We start from the raw sequence: 12374 nt of genomic DNA, 5'->3' as shown, positions 1-12374 counted from the left end.
GGGAAGACCTATCTGATTTATCCCAGAATATCCCCCTGTGATTTTACCTTATTAAAGTCTGAGCAGATTTCATCTGCGCACGATGACACTGATTCTTGCTAAATAAAATACTCTGACCTTCAGCGACTCGGGATGGCAGTTTGGGCTCCATCTGTATTCCTTCTCGATGACAGCAAACTGGCAGGGTATTATTTCATTTACCCGCCCGTCACTCAACCTGAGAATCCACTTTGTGTGTCCGTGTGTTGGGGGGAAGGTGCCCTGTGGGAATCCGCCATCCATTTTTATCAGGCCCCCAAGAGTTTGCCGCTCTTCTCCAGCAAGGCTCGGCTGAATGTCAGTCAGCTCTTGAGCGGCTCATAATCACCGGAGGTGGGCCGGAGAGGCATTAATAACCACCGGCTGACATTCCCCAGCACCTCGTTCGCCTCCAAGACTTTCAAAAGCACTTTCCGAGGAGCCTCTCGTCAAATTGGACGAGGCCGTGATTTACACACAATGACACACAGACAATTTGGACAATGTGACCCCTCTAACCACTTCAGGTGTGGAGGAGTGACAGGTGCCGGCAAGTCTCCCCTGGCGGCCTTCTAGAAAAAGCATTTTTCACCTCACCTCAGAAAAGTGACGGGCAGGTAGTTGCCGACGGGCCAGGTCCACCTCTTGAGTTAATTTGATCTGGCTGCCCGACCAAATTTCAATCAGCGCAGAGTTTAAAAAAGGAAAAGGAGTTCGGCCACATTTTTATGTAACTATGGGGGACCAAAACCCTCAGGTCTGGCCTGCATATGGGGTGGAATGAACCAGCTGCCTTGGGTGGCAAAATCCTGTGGGGCGACGACCCTGTGGGTGCCGCACCCGACCCCAGTAAGCGAGGCTTTGGTGGGACGGGCCTCCCTTGAAAATATTTTCCCATTTATGTCTCAATAGGCACACAAGCACCACACACATACACACACACAACAGAGGATCATATTCCCCACCCCCAGCAACAACAAATATTTATTTGTGCTAGGAAAGTCGGATTCCCTTCCCTGCATAAGTGGTTTAAGACATCTGGATTCCCATACAACAACGTCGTAAACAAATGCAACATTTTGATACCCAAAGCAGTCTGAAATCTCTGTGATTTATTCTAACCTAGGTATTTTTGTGGGGAATGTCCATTTATGGGTGGATGAGGGCAGATGTAGATCTAACCAAGTTCTAATGTGTTTGGAGCAATCGCCATTGTGCTTAACTCTGCTACCAGAGAGTAAGAGATCTCTCTTCCAAACATTTCTCTCCGGCAGAAAAGACCATTGAAGTGCAGAAAGCGCATCATCTTGGCATGTCCTGGGCATGATTTTAGAAAAGTACCTAGGAATATAAAAAAATGCCCTGTTGGATCAGACCAAATGGCCCATCTAGTCCAGGATCCTGTCCTCACAATGGTCAACCAGATGTCAATGGAAAGCCAGACATGAGCACTCCTTCCACTTGAGATGGGCAGCAAGTGGTATTCAGAGCCAAAACACCTCCAATAGTGGAGGCAGAATACAACCATTTTGGCTAGTTATCCTGCATGCATTTCTCTACTCCTCTTTGTTTCGTCTGTACAGTCATCGGGTTACAGATGCTTCAGGCTGCGTTTTTTTAGGTTATGGACCGCCGAAACCCAGAAGTACCGGAACGGGTTGCTTCTGGGTTTCGGCCACCGCGCATACGCAGAAGCGCTGAATCGCGCATGCGCAGAAGCGCTGAATCGCAACCTGCACATGCACAGATGCACCGCTGCGGGTTGTGAACGTGCATCCCGCACGGATCACGTTCGCAAGCCGAGCATCCACTGTAATTTGTGTGTGTGTGGCATCTAGCAATAAAATATCATTTGACAAATAATCCATACACCATGTTAAAAAACCCCAACCATCTACATATAGCTCAACAGGCAAGAAGTAATAAACGAGAGAGAACACGCAACGGAGGAAGGGAGAGAAAGCGACGGTTGTCCGCTTGTTGGCTTACCTATGTCTGAAATCTTTATTTCTGACAGAAGAGCAGGAAAGCAGAAGAAGAACAAGACAGGAGGAGGAGGAGGAGGAGGAGGAGGAGAGAGAGAGAGAGAGAGAGAGAGAGAGAGAGAGAGAGAGGAGAGAGAGGTTAGCGGCTGAGCTCCGAAGCATTATTAGCAGGCTGAAAACTTGACAGTAACAACCACATTGTACAAGGCAATAATAAATAAAGATTTAGCAAGCCTGACACTGATACATTTCATAATGGAGATTACTTGTCAGAGGAGCTGCCTTATACGTTGCTGCTGCCCATCACTGGGGGGCCGGAGGAGAGAAAGTGATCTCCTGGGTGCCTTTGGAGCTGCAGCTTAGGTACAGAGGGATGCAGAGCAGATGTCATGGGGTCCGCGTTTCCCACGGTCGCCTCCGTCTCGAGATGTTGTTTCTCGAGACAGATCTCCCTGGCGCTTTAGGGACAACTCACACAGCCCTCCTTGCACATGGTGGACCGGGTGCCTTTCCCCTTTCACCGCCGTGTCCTCGTGAATGCACAGAACAGCTGTGCAAACAGGCCCCATACTGTGAGCATTCGTGTTCGTACCACCGGTCAGCGTGCTTCTTCTATTTTACAGGAAGGCAATTTAGCAGCTGCAGCGTTGAGGGCAACAACGTACGTCGGTGTGTTAAAAAAAAATAAATGTTTGAGCAAGGCTCAAAAAGCAGCCGCAGGAGAGAGAGAGAGGGGAGAGCCGCGCTGATGTTGAGGCTGCTTTTTGTTCTTCTCATTGTTCCCGAACAAAAGTTACAAACCTTCCCTCGCGGCAACCTTTTCCGAAACCCCGTTTTACAGCCCTCTGGAAAACAGGGCCCCCCACAAAGAAACCCCACTGAAATGGCAGTCACCTCCAAGGGAAGGTGCTTTGAAAAAGGCACAGAGTTTTAAAAAAATGTTTGCGCTCTCCAAAAAGCCAGAGTTTCCCTGGATGGCCATTAGCCGAGACCAGCCAGTCTGTGGGCCTTGAATAATTCCTTGATCCTTGGGTGTTTAAGCACAAAAGGAACAGAAACGGCTTGCTTTCATACCAGAGTATGCCTTCTTCGGAGGCAAGGAAGTAAGTTGTTCTTCTGAGGATCTGGGAAAGGATTTGGGGGGCGGGGCTGGGCTGGGCAGAAGGTTGCCTTTAAAGTGATTAAGACTATTTGCCCACCTAGACCAGTGTTGTCTGCTCTGACTGGCAACAGCTCCCCAGGGTCTTTCTCACACTTGCTGCCTACCTGGAAGGAGTGATGCTGGAGACTGACGCTGGGACCTATTGCACGTAGAGCATGTCTCTCCCACTGAACATGGCGCCTTCTTCCCTGATATGATCTCATCTGATTTAGGAATGGCTTTGTAAAGTCTAGACCAGGATTGATCCAGACCAGACCTGAGCAAAGCATAGGCTAGTCCACCCCAGGATTTACAGAGAATTATGGTAGGAAGAGCTGCAGTTTGCATGGAATCATGGGCAAGGAAACTATTCTAAAGCAAACCTCTTTACCCAAAGCAGTCTCAGTCCAGATTTTTTGTTTCTAAGAGTCCCAGGTCCTGAACACTGGATGCTTAATAACACCATATTCAAAGTGGTTTTATACCACTTAATGTGCCTGCAATTTTGTCCCTGCATTATTATTTTTTAAATGCTAACTAAGGAAGTAAGCTTGAAATTGGGCTGTGGGAAAAGACTGCAACACTTCCTTTCCAGAATTTTTGGATCTTGAGTGCTTAGGAAAGGAAATTTGGAAGTAGGCTCCTGTCTGGTTTGGACTAATTTCTTTAGAAGCACCAGACTCAAAGCGAAGGTAGGCTTGGAACGAACCCTTTCACAATCTCTAGATGTGTGGACATTATGGGTTGCATTAGTGCTACACTAAAGCCACCTTAAGTGTACTACTTGCTCTGCTGGGATGTTGTTGCACGAAGAGAACGCAACAGCAGGTTGCACAAACACTCGTGCAAGGAGTTTCTGCAAAGCACAACTGTTGCGCTGGATTCTGCTGCTGTGCAATATTGGAACCCAACCCTCTAAGGCTTGCGTTTTTGAGACAGTCGCGGGAGTCAAGGACAGATCTTTCTGGCAGCTTCTCAGCGCTGTTGCCATTCCACTAATATGGACACAGGGGAAGCACACAGGGGGAGAATTCCTTCCAATGGCAGGTCACCTTTCCATTATGTCGGACGGCAGAAAGCCCACCCTCAAATCCCTAAAGAGGCTTCCTGCCTGCTTCTATGAACTTACTGAACTCCAGTGGGTGCAGAATGCTGCAGCGATGCTCCTCATGGGGTCTCTGCCATGGGAGCATATTCACCCAGTGCTTTTGCAGCTGCACTGGCTCCCTGTGGAGTACAGGGTCAGGTTCAAGGTGCTGGTCTTAACCTTTAAAGCCCTTCATGGCCTAGGACCCTCGTACCTACGGGACCGCCTCTCCCAGTATGCCCCACGGAGAGCCTCAAGGTCCATAAATAGCAACACCCTAGAGGTCCCGGGCCCTAAGGAAGTTAGATTAGCTTCAACCAGAGCCAGGGCTTTCTCAACTCTGGCCCCAGCCTAGTGGAACGCTCTGTCTCATAAGACCAGGGCCCTGCGGGATCTGATTTCTTTCCGCAGGGCCTGTAAGACAGAGTTGTTCCGCTTGGAGCCAATTTGATTCCCTCCCCCTCTTTCTTTTTTCTTTTCATTTCATTTTAATATTTTGATGTTTCAATATTTTAATGTTGTATTTTAATCTTGTTTTTAAGTTGTATTCATTCAACTTGTTTTTATTATTGCTTGCTAGCCGTCCTGAGCCCGGCCTTGGCTAGGGAGGGCGGGGTATAAATAAAAATTATTATTATTATTATTATTATTATTATTATTATTATTATTATTATTATTATTATTATCCATAGAGCTCTTCATTGGCTTGCACTGTCCCATCCAACTTGTTCCTGTTCTGCAGGGAGTTGATAGGACGGCCAAGAAGAAGAAGGCAGCTTCAGGAAGGTTTGGGACCTATAAATCACAGCTAACTCGCTGTCCTACTTATGAATGACTCTCTAATGTTCCCATTACCCCTGCTACCCTTCCAATATTAGACATTTCCTTGGGGCTGCATGTTAATTTTGCAGCGTGGGCAGCAGAAGAGCCGCCAAGGAGATGCTCAGCTTCTCAGGCAAAACCTTCCCTGTGCCCCATTTGCCCTGTCCGTCCTTTCATTGCAAAGTTTTGATCTCACTTAGCTACTGGATCCCACAATAGTCGGAGCTCAAGCTGGCTATCAGAACTGGGGGGCTTGTGGAACTGGCTCTTTGCAGATTTTGAATGTGCAGGCAGTGTTGTCACAGTCTCTCGGATTCTGCACTTCTCTGGATTTTAGGATAAAATACGTTTAGAAATGCACATTTCGAGAGAGAGAAAATATGCATTTAAAACATGGATCTTTGTTTGGGTTGCTTAAAAGAAAAACTATAGTTTAGCATAAAAATGAGATGAAATGGACCCAGTACTTTTCCGAGCACAATTCAAAGTGTTGGTGCTGACCTTGAAAGCCCTAAACAGCCTCGGTCCAGTGTATCTGAAGGAGTGTCTCCACCCCCATCATTCTGCCCAGACGCTGAGGTCCAGTGCCAAGGGCCTTCTGGTGGTTCCCTCACTTTGAGAAGTCAAGTTACAGGGAACCAGGCAGAGAGCCTTCTCAGTAGTGGCACCCGCCCTGTGGAAAGCCCTCCCACCAGATGTCAAAGAGAAGAACAACTACTAGACTTTTAGAAGACATCTGAAGGCAGCTCTGTTTAGGGAAGCTTTTAATGTTTGATGCATTACGGTATTTTAATATTTTGTTGGAAGCCGTCCAGAGTGGCTGGGGAAACCCAGCCAGATGGGCGGGGTATAAATAATAATTTATTATTATTATTATTATTATTATTATTATTATTATTATTATTATTAAATGGATGCACAAATGATAAAGAGACACAGTAATAGACAGATCTATCCCTTCCTAACCTTAATTCCAGTACGTTGGTGACGTTTCCGGAGGGGAAGATTCTGCGGATGTAGTTGAAGTCCCCGACGTAAAGGCTTCCGTCCGAGCCGCAAGTCAAGGCAACAGGAGCCAGAAGCTTGTTCCCATCGGCAAGGCCATTGCAACTGGGGCAGGAGATGCTCCTCCTGCGGCCGTTTCCCATGATGCTCCCTATGACAGGTGGCTGCTGGGAGATGAACTGGTTCTCCCCGTTTCCTTTGTGCAGGATACCTGGAGAGCAAGAGAAAGCAAAACAGAGAGGGGGTGACTCTACTGCGAAGGGTTTGGAGGCTGCAGCCAAGGTAGCTGTCGGGAAGCCAGCCAGCAATAAATCACACAGTGCAAGTGAAGTTAACTCTTTGCTGGAAGAAACAAGATCTGCTCAGGAGACAGATGTGGAGGCTGAAGGTCCCCAACGGATGCCTAAAACTCCTCCTCTCCTGGGCCCTTCCCAAGCAATCTGAGACTATGCTGATGTGCCTGTCTCCGCTCCTCTCTCCTCCTGTTTCAGCTTCTGCTTCTGGATTCTATCTGTCCCAGCCTCTTCCTGTTACCCCTTCAGTTTCTGACAGCGATACTCCCTTGCCTTACCTACTTCCTATACCAAGCCTCAGAGCAAGATAGGAACTAATTTTCGTATGCCGTCTCCACGAGATGTCTGGAAGGTGGCAACATGATAACGGGGTCTTTTCTGCGGTGGCTCTCCGTTTGTGGAATGCTCTCCCAAGGGAGGCTCACCTGGCAGAACACCTTTAGGTGACAGGCAAAAGCATTCTTTTGGCTGATTAACACTCTAAGGTAAAGGGACCCCTGACCATTAGGTTCAGTCGTGACCGACTCTGGGATTGCAGTGCTCATCTTGCTTTATTGGCCGAGGGAGCTGGCGTACGGCTTACGGATCAGGTGGCCAGCATGACTAAGCCGCTTCTGGCGAACCAGAGCAGTGCACGGAAACGCCGTTTACCTTCCCGCAGGAGCGGTACCTATTTATCTACTTGCACTTTGACGTGCTTTCGAACTGCTAGGTTGGCAGGAGCAGGGACCGAGCAACGGGAGCTCACCCCGTCGCGGGGATTCGAACAGCCGACCTTCTGATCGGCATGTCCTAGGCTCTGTGGTTTAACCCACAGCGCCAGCCGCATCCCTGATTAACACTCTATGTCCTTTTAAATATGCTTGTGGGATGGAAGGGGGCATTATTAGTTTGCTTTGTTTTTGTTCTTATTTTTTTATTTGTGTTTTTATTTTGTGAACCGCTCTGAAATCTTCAGATGAAAGGTGGTATACTACTACTACTACTAATAATAATAATACTGTCATACCTCGGAAGTCGAACGGAATCCGTTCCGGAAGTCTGCTCGACTTCCAAAACCAAAGCGCGGCTTCTGATTGGCTACAGGAAGCTCCTGCAGCCAATCAGAAGCCACAGAAGCCCCATTGGATGTTTGGCTTCCAAAAATAGTTCACAAACTGGAACATGTTCGAGAACTAGGCTGTTCAAAAACCAAGGTACGACTGTAGTAATAGTACTTTTTCATTAAACATCTTTAAAAACACGACCAATTTTGACCAAGTCAAAAGGAAACATGACATAATGGGTGATCCTTCAAAAATCTCATTTTTAGTACCTTCTGCTCCTCTGTCAAGGTCAGGAGCCTCTATTGGCCCACTCTAGTTATGTGTTGGGACGTGGGTGGCGCTGTGGGTTAAACCACAGAGCCTAGGACTTGCTGATCAGAAGGTCGGCGGTTCGAATCCCCGCGACGGGGTGAGCTCCTGTTGCTCAGTCCCTGCTCCTGCCAACCTAGCAGTTCGAAAGCACATCAAAGTGCAAGTAGATAAATAGGTACCACTCTGGTGGGAAGGTAAAAGGTGTTTCCGTGCGCTGCTCTGGTTCGCCAGAAGCAGCTTAGTCATGCTGGCCACATGACCCGGAAGCTGTACTCGGGCTCCCTCGGCCAGTAAAGTGAGATGAGTGCCGCAACCCGAGAGTTGGCCACGACTGGACCTAATGGTCAGGGGTCCCTTTACCTTTTTTAGTTATGTGTTAGTGAGCCACCAGCCACGCAGGAAACAACAGCTCTGCTAGATCTCCCAGGACAGATCCCTTACTGTCCTGCTGTGATCTACCACCCTCTAGTTCAGGCTTCTTTGCAACGCAGGCTTCCCTCAGGCTTCTTTGGAACGCAGCTCCTCTAAAGGACGCACCTGCATGTCATGAGCAGAGGAAATCCAGGGAAATCTATGTGCCTGGATTTCTCCTGCTCATCCCAGACGCACCAGAATTCAAACGCTTACTCTAGAAGGAGGGCGGCACTCGGGGCAATCTCTGCCAGAAGGAAAATGCTTGCAAGGGATTTGCAGAGGCCAGTTGCTCCCCGAACGCACACCCAAAGAGGTTGGCACCATATGTAGGTTGCAATTAATAATTTGTTAGCAATGTATGTGTGCGCGCACACTTTGGGTGCGCGCCCCCCTCTCTCGTTTGGGCTGAATTATTAATGGCGATCAAGCTACCGCTTGCCGTGCAACTGTGTCAACCCCTGTGCTATTTTTATTATTTGCAAGTTGGGGCGGCGTGGAGAGGAGAAGGAAACAGGGGCCAAGAAGACCGACGCACCGCTCTGGATGTTGAGGGCATGGTGCTTGTCCAGAGACCACCCTCCGAGTTTGGAAGCGTCGATCTCGTAACCTTGAAGCACCGCCGTTCGCTTCTCCCACAGGATCAGGTCCGGACACGATTCGTATTCATAGCCCACCGAAACTGGGAGGGAGAGACAGAGAGAAATGGAGACCAGCAGCGTAATGGCCTTAGAAGTGCACACTCAGCATCGAACGGAGGTTTCTAATTGGGGGCTCCGGGTTGGCGAGAAGGGGATTTCTGCAGGCTACAGCAGCTACTTATTTGAAACATCGTCACATCCATGCAGAGCATCCCTTTTTAAAGGCTACGGAGCATTATAAAAAAGGTCAGCGTAGTAAGAGGTGTTGAACAAATGCGCTAATGATTTTAAAACGGCCGGATCAGGGACGTGTTTATTAGACACGGAATGCTCAAGGTCTTCTGATTTGCATTTTGCGCCTTTTTTCTGCTTTAGTGGGCAGAGATGTCCACTGATGCAGGATAGGAGGAGAAAGAACTAAACGCAGAAAGAGAACATGCTGTGTTTTAGGACAATCCACATGTACCGTATTTTTCGCTCTATAAGACTCACCAGACCACAAGACGCACCTTGTTTTTGGAGGAGGAAAACAAGAAAAAAATATATTCTGAATCTCAGAACAGCAAGAGGGATCGCTGCGCAGTGAAAGCAGCAATCCCTCTTGCTGTTCTGGCTTCTGGGATAGCTGCACAGCCTGCATTCGCTCCATAAGGCTCACACATTTCCCTTTACTTTTTAGGAGGGAAAAAGTGAGTCTTATAGAGCAAAAAATACGGTAGATTAAGCAGTGAGGGAAAGCTCCTTACTCTCTCTCTCTCAGGGCCTGGAGGCTGATGTTTGTCTGGGGGCAACAGAAGGTACCCCAGTTATGGAGTGTAAGGGAAGAAGGAAGTTGCTGCAGGATCAGGCCCAAGGCAGATCTAGCCCGGTATCTTGTTATCACAGTGGCCAGCCACATGCTCCCTACCTGCGGTTCCCAGCAAATGGTAAAAAAAGCAGGCTGAGCAATACTCCTTGCTCTGCCCATGATAATTGCTTAAGTCGTGGATGTAGGCTGGCCCAGCTTTTTCCACTTGGAAGGGAGGAAGCAACTAAGATTCTCCAGCCCACTCCCGTTCTCCAGCTTGATGGGGGCGGGACTGTCACCATCAACAACAACCTTTCCCTCCTGCCATCACAGAAACCCTGGAAGTGATTTACACCAGACCTTTAAAAGCAATCAGCCCTCCCCAAAACCAAGCCAAGCAAAGAAGAACAAGGAGCAGCAGATTAAAAAGAATAAATCACACACCCAAAAAGAGCCAGGGGAAAATAATAATAATAATAATGAATTATGAGCTGGGCCGAAGGCATGCAAAACATAAAATGGTATTTAGAAGTGCCAAGAAATTGAAAAGGTGGGAGCCGGGTGGATGTCCTCGGGCAAGGAGTTCCGCAGTTCAGGAGCAGTGACGGCAAAAGCCCTCTAGCGCAGGCATGGGCAAACTCAGCCCTCCAGATGTTTTGGGACTACAAGTCCCATCATCACTGACCACTGGCCCTGTTAGCTAGGGATGATGGGAGTTGTAGTCCCAAAACATCTGGAGGGCCGAGTTTGCCTATGCCTGCTCTAGCGTGTTCCTGTCTGCCAGATGGTGGTGGGAGGTACAAAAGGGCATCAGCCAATTGAATGGATGGGCAAGCTCATGTGATACGGGATGGAGAGCAAGCTCTTACCAAAGGCCTCCGACAACCCATACACCTTCTGGTTGTAGACGTCAGTCTTGTCCCAGATGAAGTAGTAGGACAGATCCGGGGCGGCAGCAAACCACTTCCTGAACAGGCGTCCCTCTACAGCTACCATGAGATGGACTTTCATGAGGTTGAACGGGATGGTAGGATGGGTCAAGCTGATCCTCAGGACCGATTTGTAGCCGGGCGTACGGCTGCTCAGGTAGCTCAGCTTGATTTTGCTGCCCGAGATTTTAATCTCTTCTTGCAAGGCCTGGAAAAAAAGCATCACACCAAAGTGTGTTATTATATCACATACCAAGCAGGTAAAGAAACATACGCAGAGCTGCGATTTATGAGATGTTTATGTGCGTTTCTTAAAAAGAAGAAAGAAAACTGATTTCACGGATAGAACTCTGGTTTTATACACCCACGATAAGACGCACCGATAAGTAAAAATAATTTATAAGCTTGTTTTTGGAAGCTAAGAGATGCTCATCACTCTCAGACTGCAATCTTATCCATCCATACCTTGAACTCAGCAGGACTTCTTAGTTGGTATAAACAAAACTGTGATATCATTATTATCAACATGCCCTTCACTCTAAGGTCCCACAAAGGGTTGCAACAATTTAAAAGACAACATAAAGGTTTTAAAAACATACACTTGCAAAAATTATCTATATATATAAAACCATCATGGCACCATGAATCATAACAGATGTCTTTATTTGCATGAACACACACAACAGATCTAACAGCGTCCCTGTGATCAGCGGGGAATTTTGTTCTAGTGACCTGAAGATCCAGAAGCATTTGTTTTCGTTTGTTCAAGGCTTCAAGATTTCTTGAGGACAATGCTCCTTCTACAAGGTGAGCTTGTTTTCTCCTGCTCTGGAGGGTAGGATGTGAACCGGTGCCTTCAAGCTACAATAAGGGAGATCCAAAACGAACACCAGGAAGGACTTTCTGACAGTAAGAGCTGTTTGACAGTGGAATGGTCTTCCCCAGAAGGTGGTTCAGGACCCTAAGGAATTGTTGTTGTTGTTTAGTCGTTTAGTTGTGTCCAACTCTTCGTGACCCCATGGACCAGAGAACACCAGGCACTCCTGTCTTCCACTGCCTCCCGCAGTTTAGTCAAACTCATTTTAGTAGCTTCAAGAACACTGTCCAACCATCTCGTCCTCTGTTGTCCCCTTCTCCTTGTGCCCTCCATCTTTCCCAACATCAGGGTCTTTTCCAGGATGTCTTCTCTTCTCATGAGGTGGCCAAAGTATTGGAGCCTCAGCTTCAGGATCTGTCCTTCCAGTGAGCACTCAGGGCTGATTTCCTTTAGAATGGAGAGGTTTGATCTTCTTGCAGTCCATGGGACTCTCAAGAGTCTCCTCCAGCACCATCATTCAAAAGCATCAATTCTTCGGCGATCAGCCTTCTTTATGGTCCAACTCTCACTTCCATACATCACTACTGGAAAAACCATGGCTTTAACTATACGGACCTTTGTTGGCAGATCTTTGTTGGCAAAGATCCTCCTTCATGGATCACTGCCTTGCCGTGGCAAAGGGGCTTGAATAACTCAGAGAAGCTATGAGCTATGCTGTGCAGGGCCACCCAAGATGGACAGGTCATAGTGGAGAGTTTTGACCAAATGTGATCCACCTGGAGCAGGAACTGGCAAGCCACTCCAGTATCCCTGCCAAAAAAGCTCCATGGACGAAGTCAACAGGCCTAAGGAATAAACCTACACAAATCTGGAGTGGAGTCCCTAAGGCATTTGGACGGCGTCTTGTATGCTTCCTTCCGGCAACTCCTGCAGCCAAACTGGTGCCAAACGCCTTGCTCTGCTTTCCTTTGGACCACATCAACGAGGCCGAGGGGTGTGTGTCTTGTCATATCGGCAGCCGAGGACCTCAATAAACACTCCAGGGATATCATGTCGGTGCCACTAACACTGAAAAGGATA

At 48.0% G+C, this 12374-nt stretch overlaps 1 protein-coding gene across 11 annotated transcripts in view; it reads right to left on the bottom strand.

Moving 5' to 3' along the window:
• The window catches only part of TENM4 (teneurin transmembrane protein 4), a 628724-nt gene that overhangs the window by 47555 nt on the left and 568795 nt on the right, over nucleotides 1–12374 (bottom strand). For 8 of the 11 annotated variants that reach the window (XM_081909492.1, XM_081909496.1, XM_081909502.1 and 5 more), the window contains 4 exons: nucleotides 10418–10685; nucleotides 8659–8802; nucleotides 6020–6269; nucleotides 2008–2028 (listed from right to left, as the gene is read on the bottom strand). In XM_081909492.1, coding sequence (XP_081765618.1) covers nucleotides 2008–2028; nucleotides 6020–6269; nucleotides 8659–8802; nucleotides 10418–10685 — 683 coding nt within the window. The remainder of the gene's footprint in view (nucleotides 1–2007; nucleotides 2029–6019; nucleotides 6270–8658; nucleotides 8803–10417; nucleotides 10686–12374) is intronic. The other 3 variants (XM_081909497.1, XM_081909499.1, XM_081909500.1) reach the window with 1 other exon arrangement.

This window comes from Podarcis melisellensis, assembly GCF_964234715.1.
Source record: "Podarcis melisellensis genome assembly, chromosome: 4".
Classification (NCBI taxonomy): domain Eukaryota; kingdom Metazoa; phylum Chordata; class Lepidosauria; order Squamata; family Lacertidae; genus Podarcis; species Podarcis melisellensis.
The sequence above is the reverse complement of the archived record's forward strand: the minus strand, read 5'-3'. Positions and strand labels throughout refer to the sequence as shown.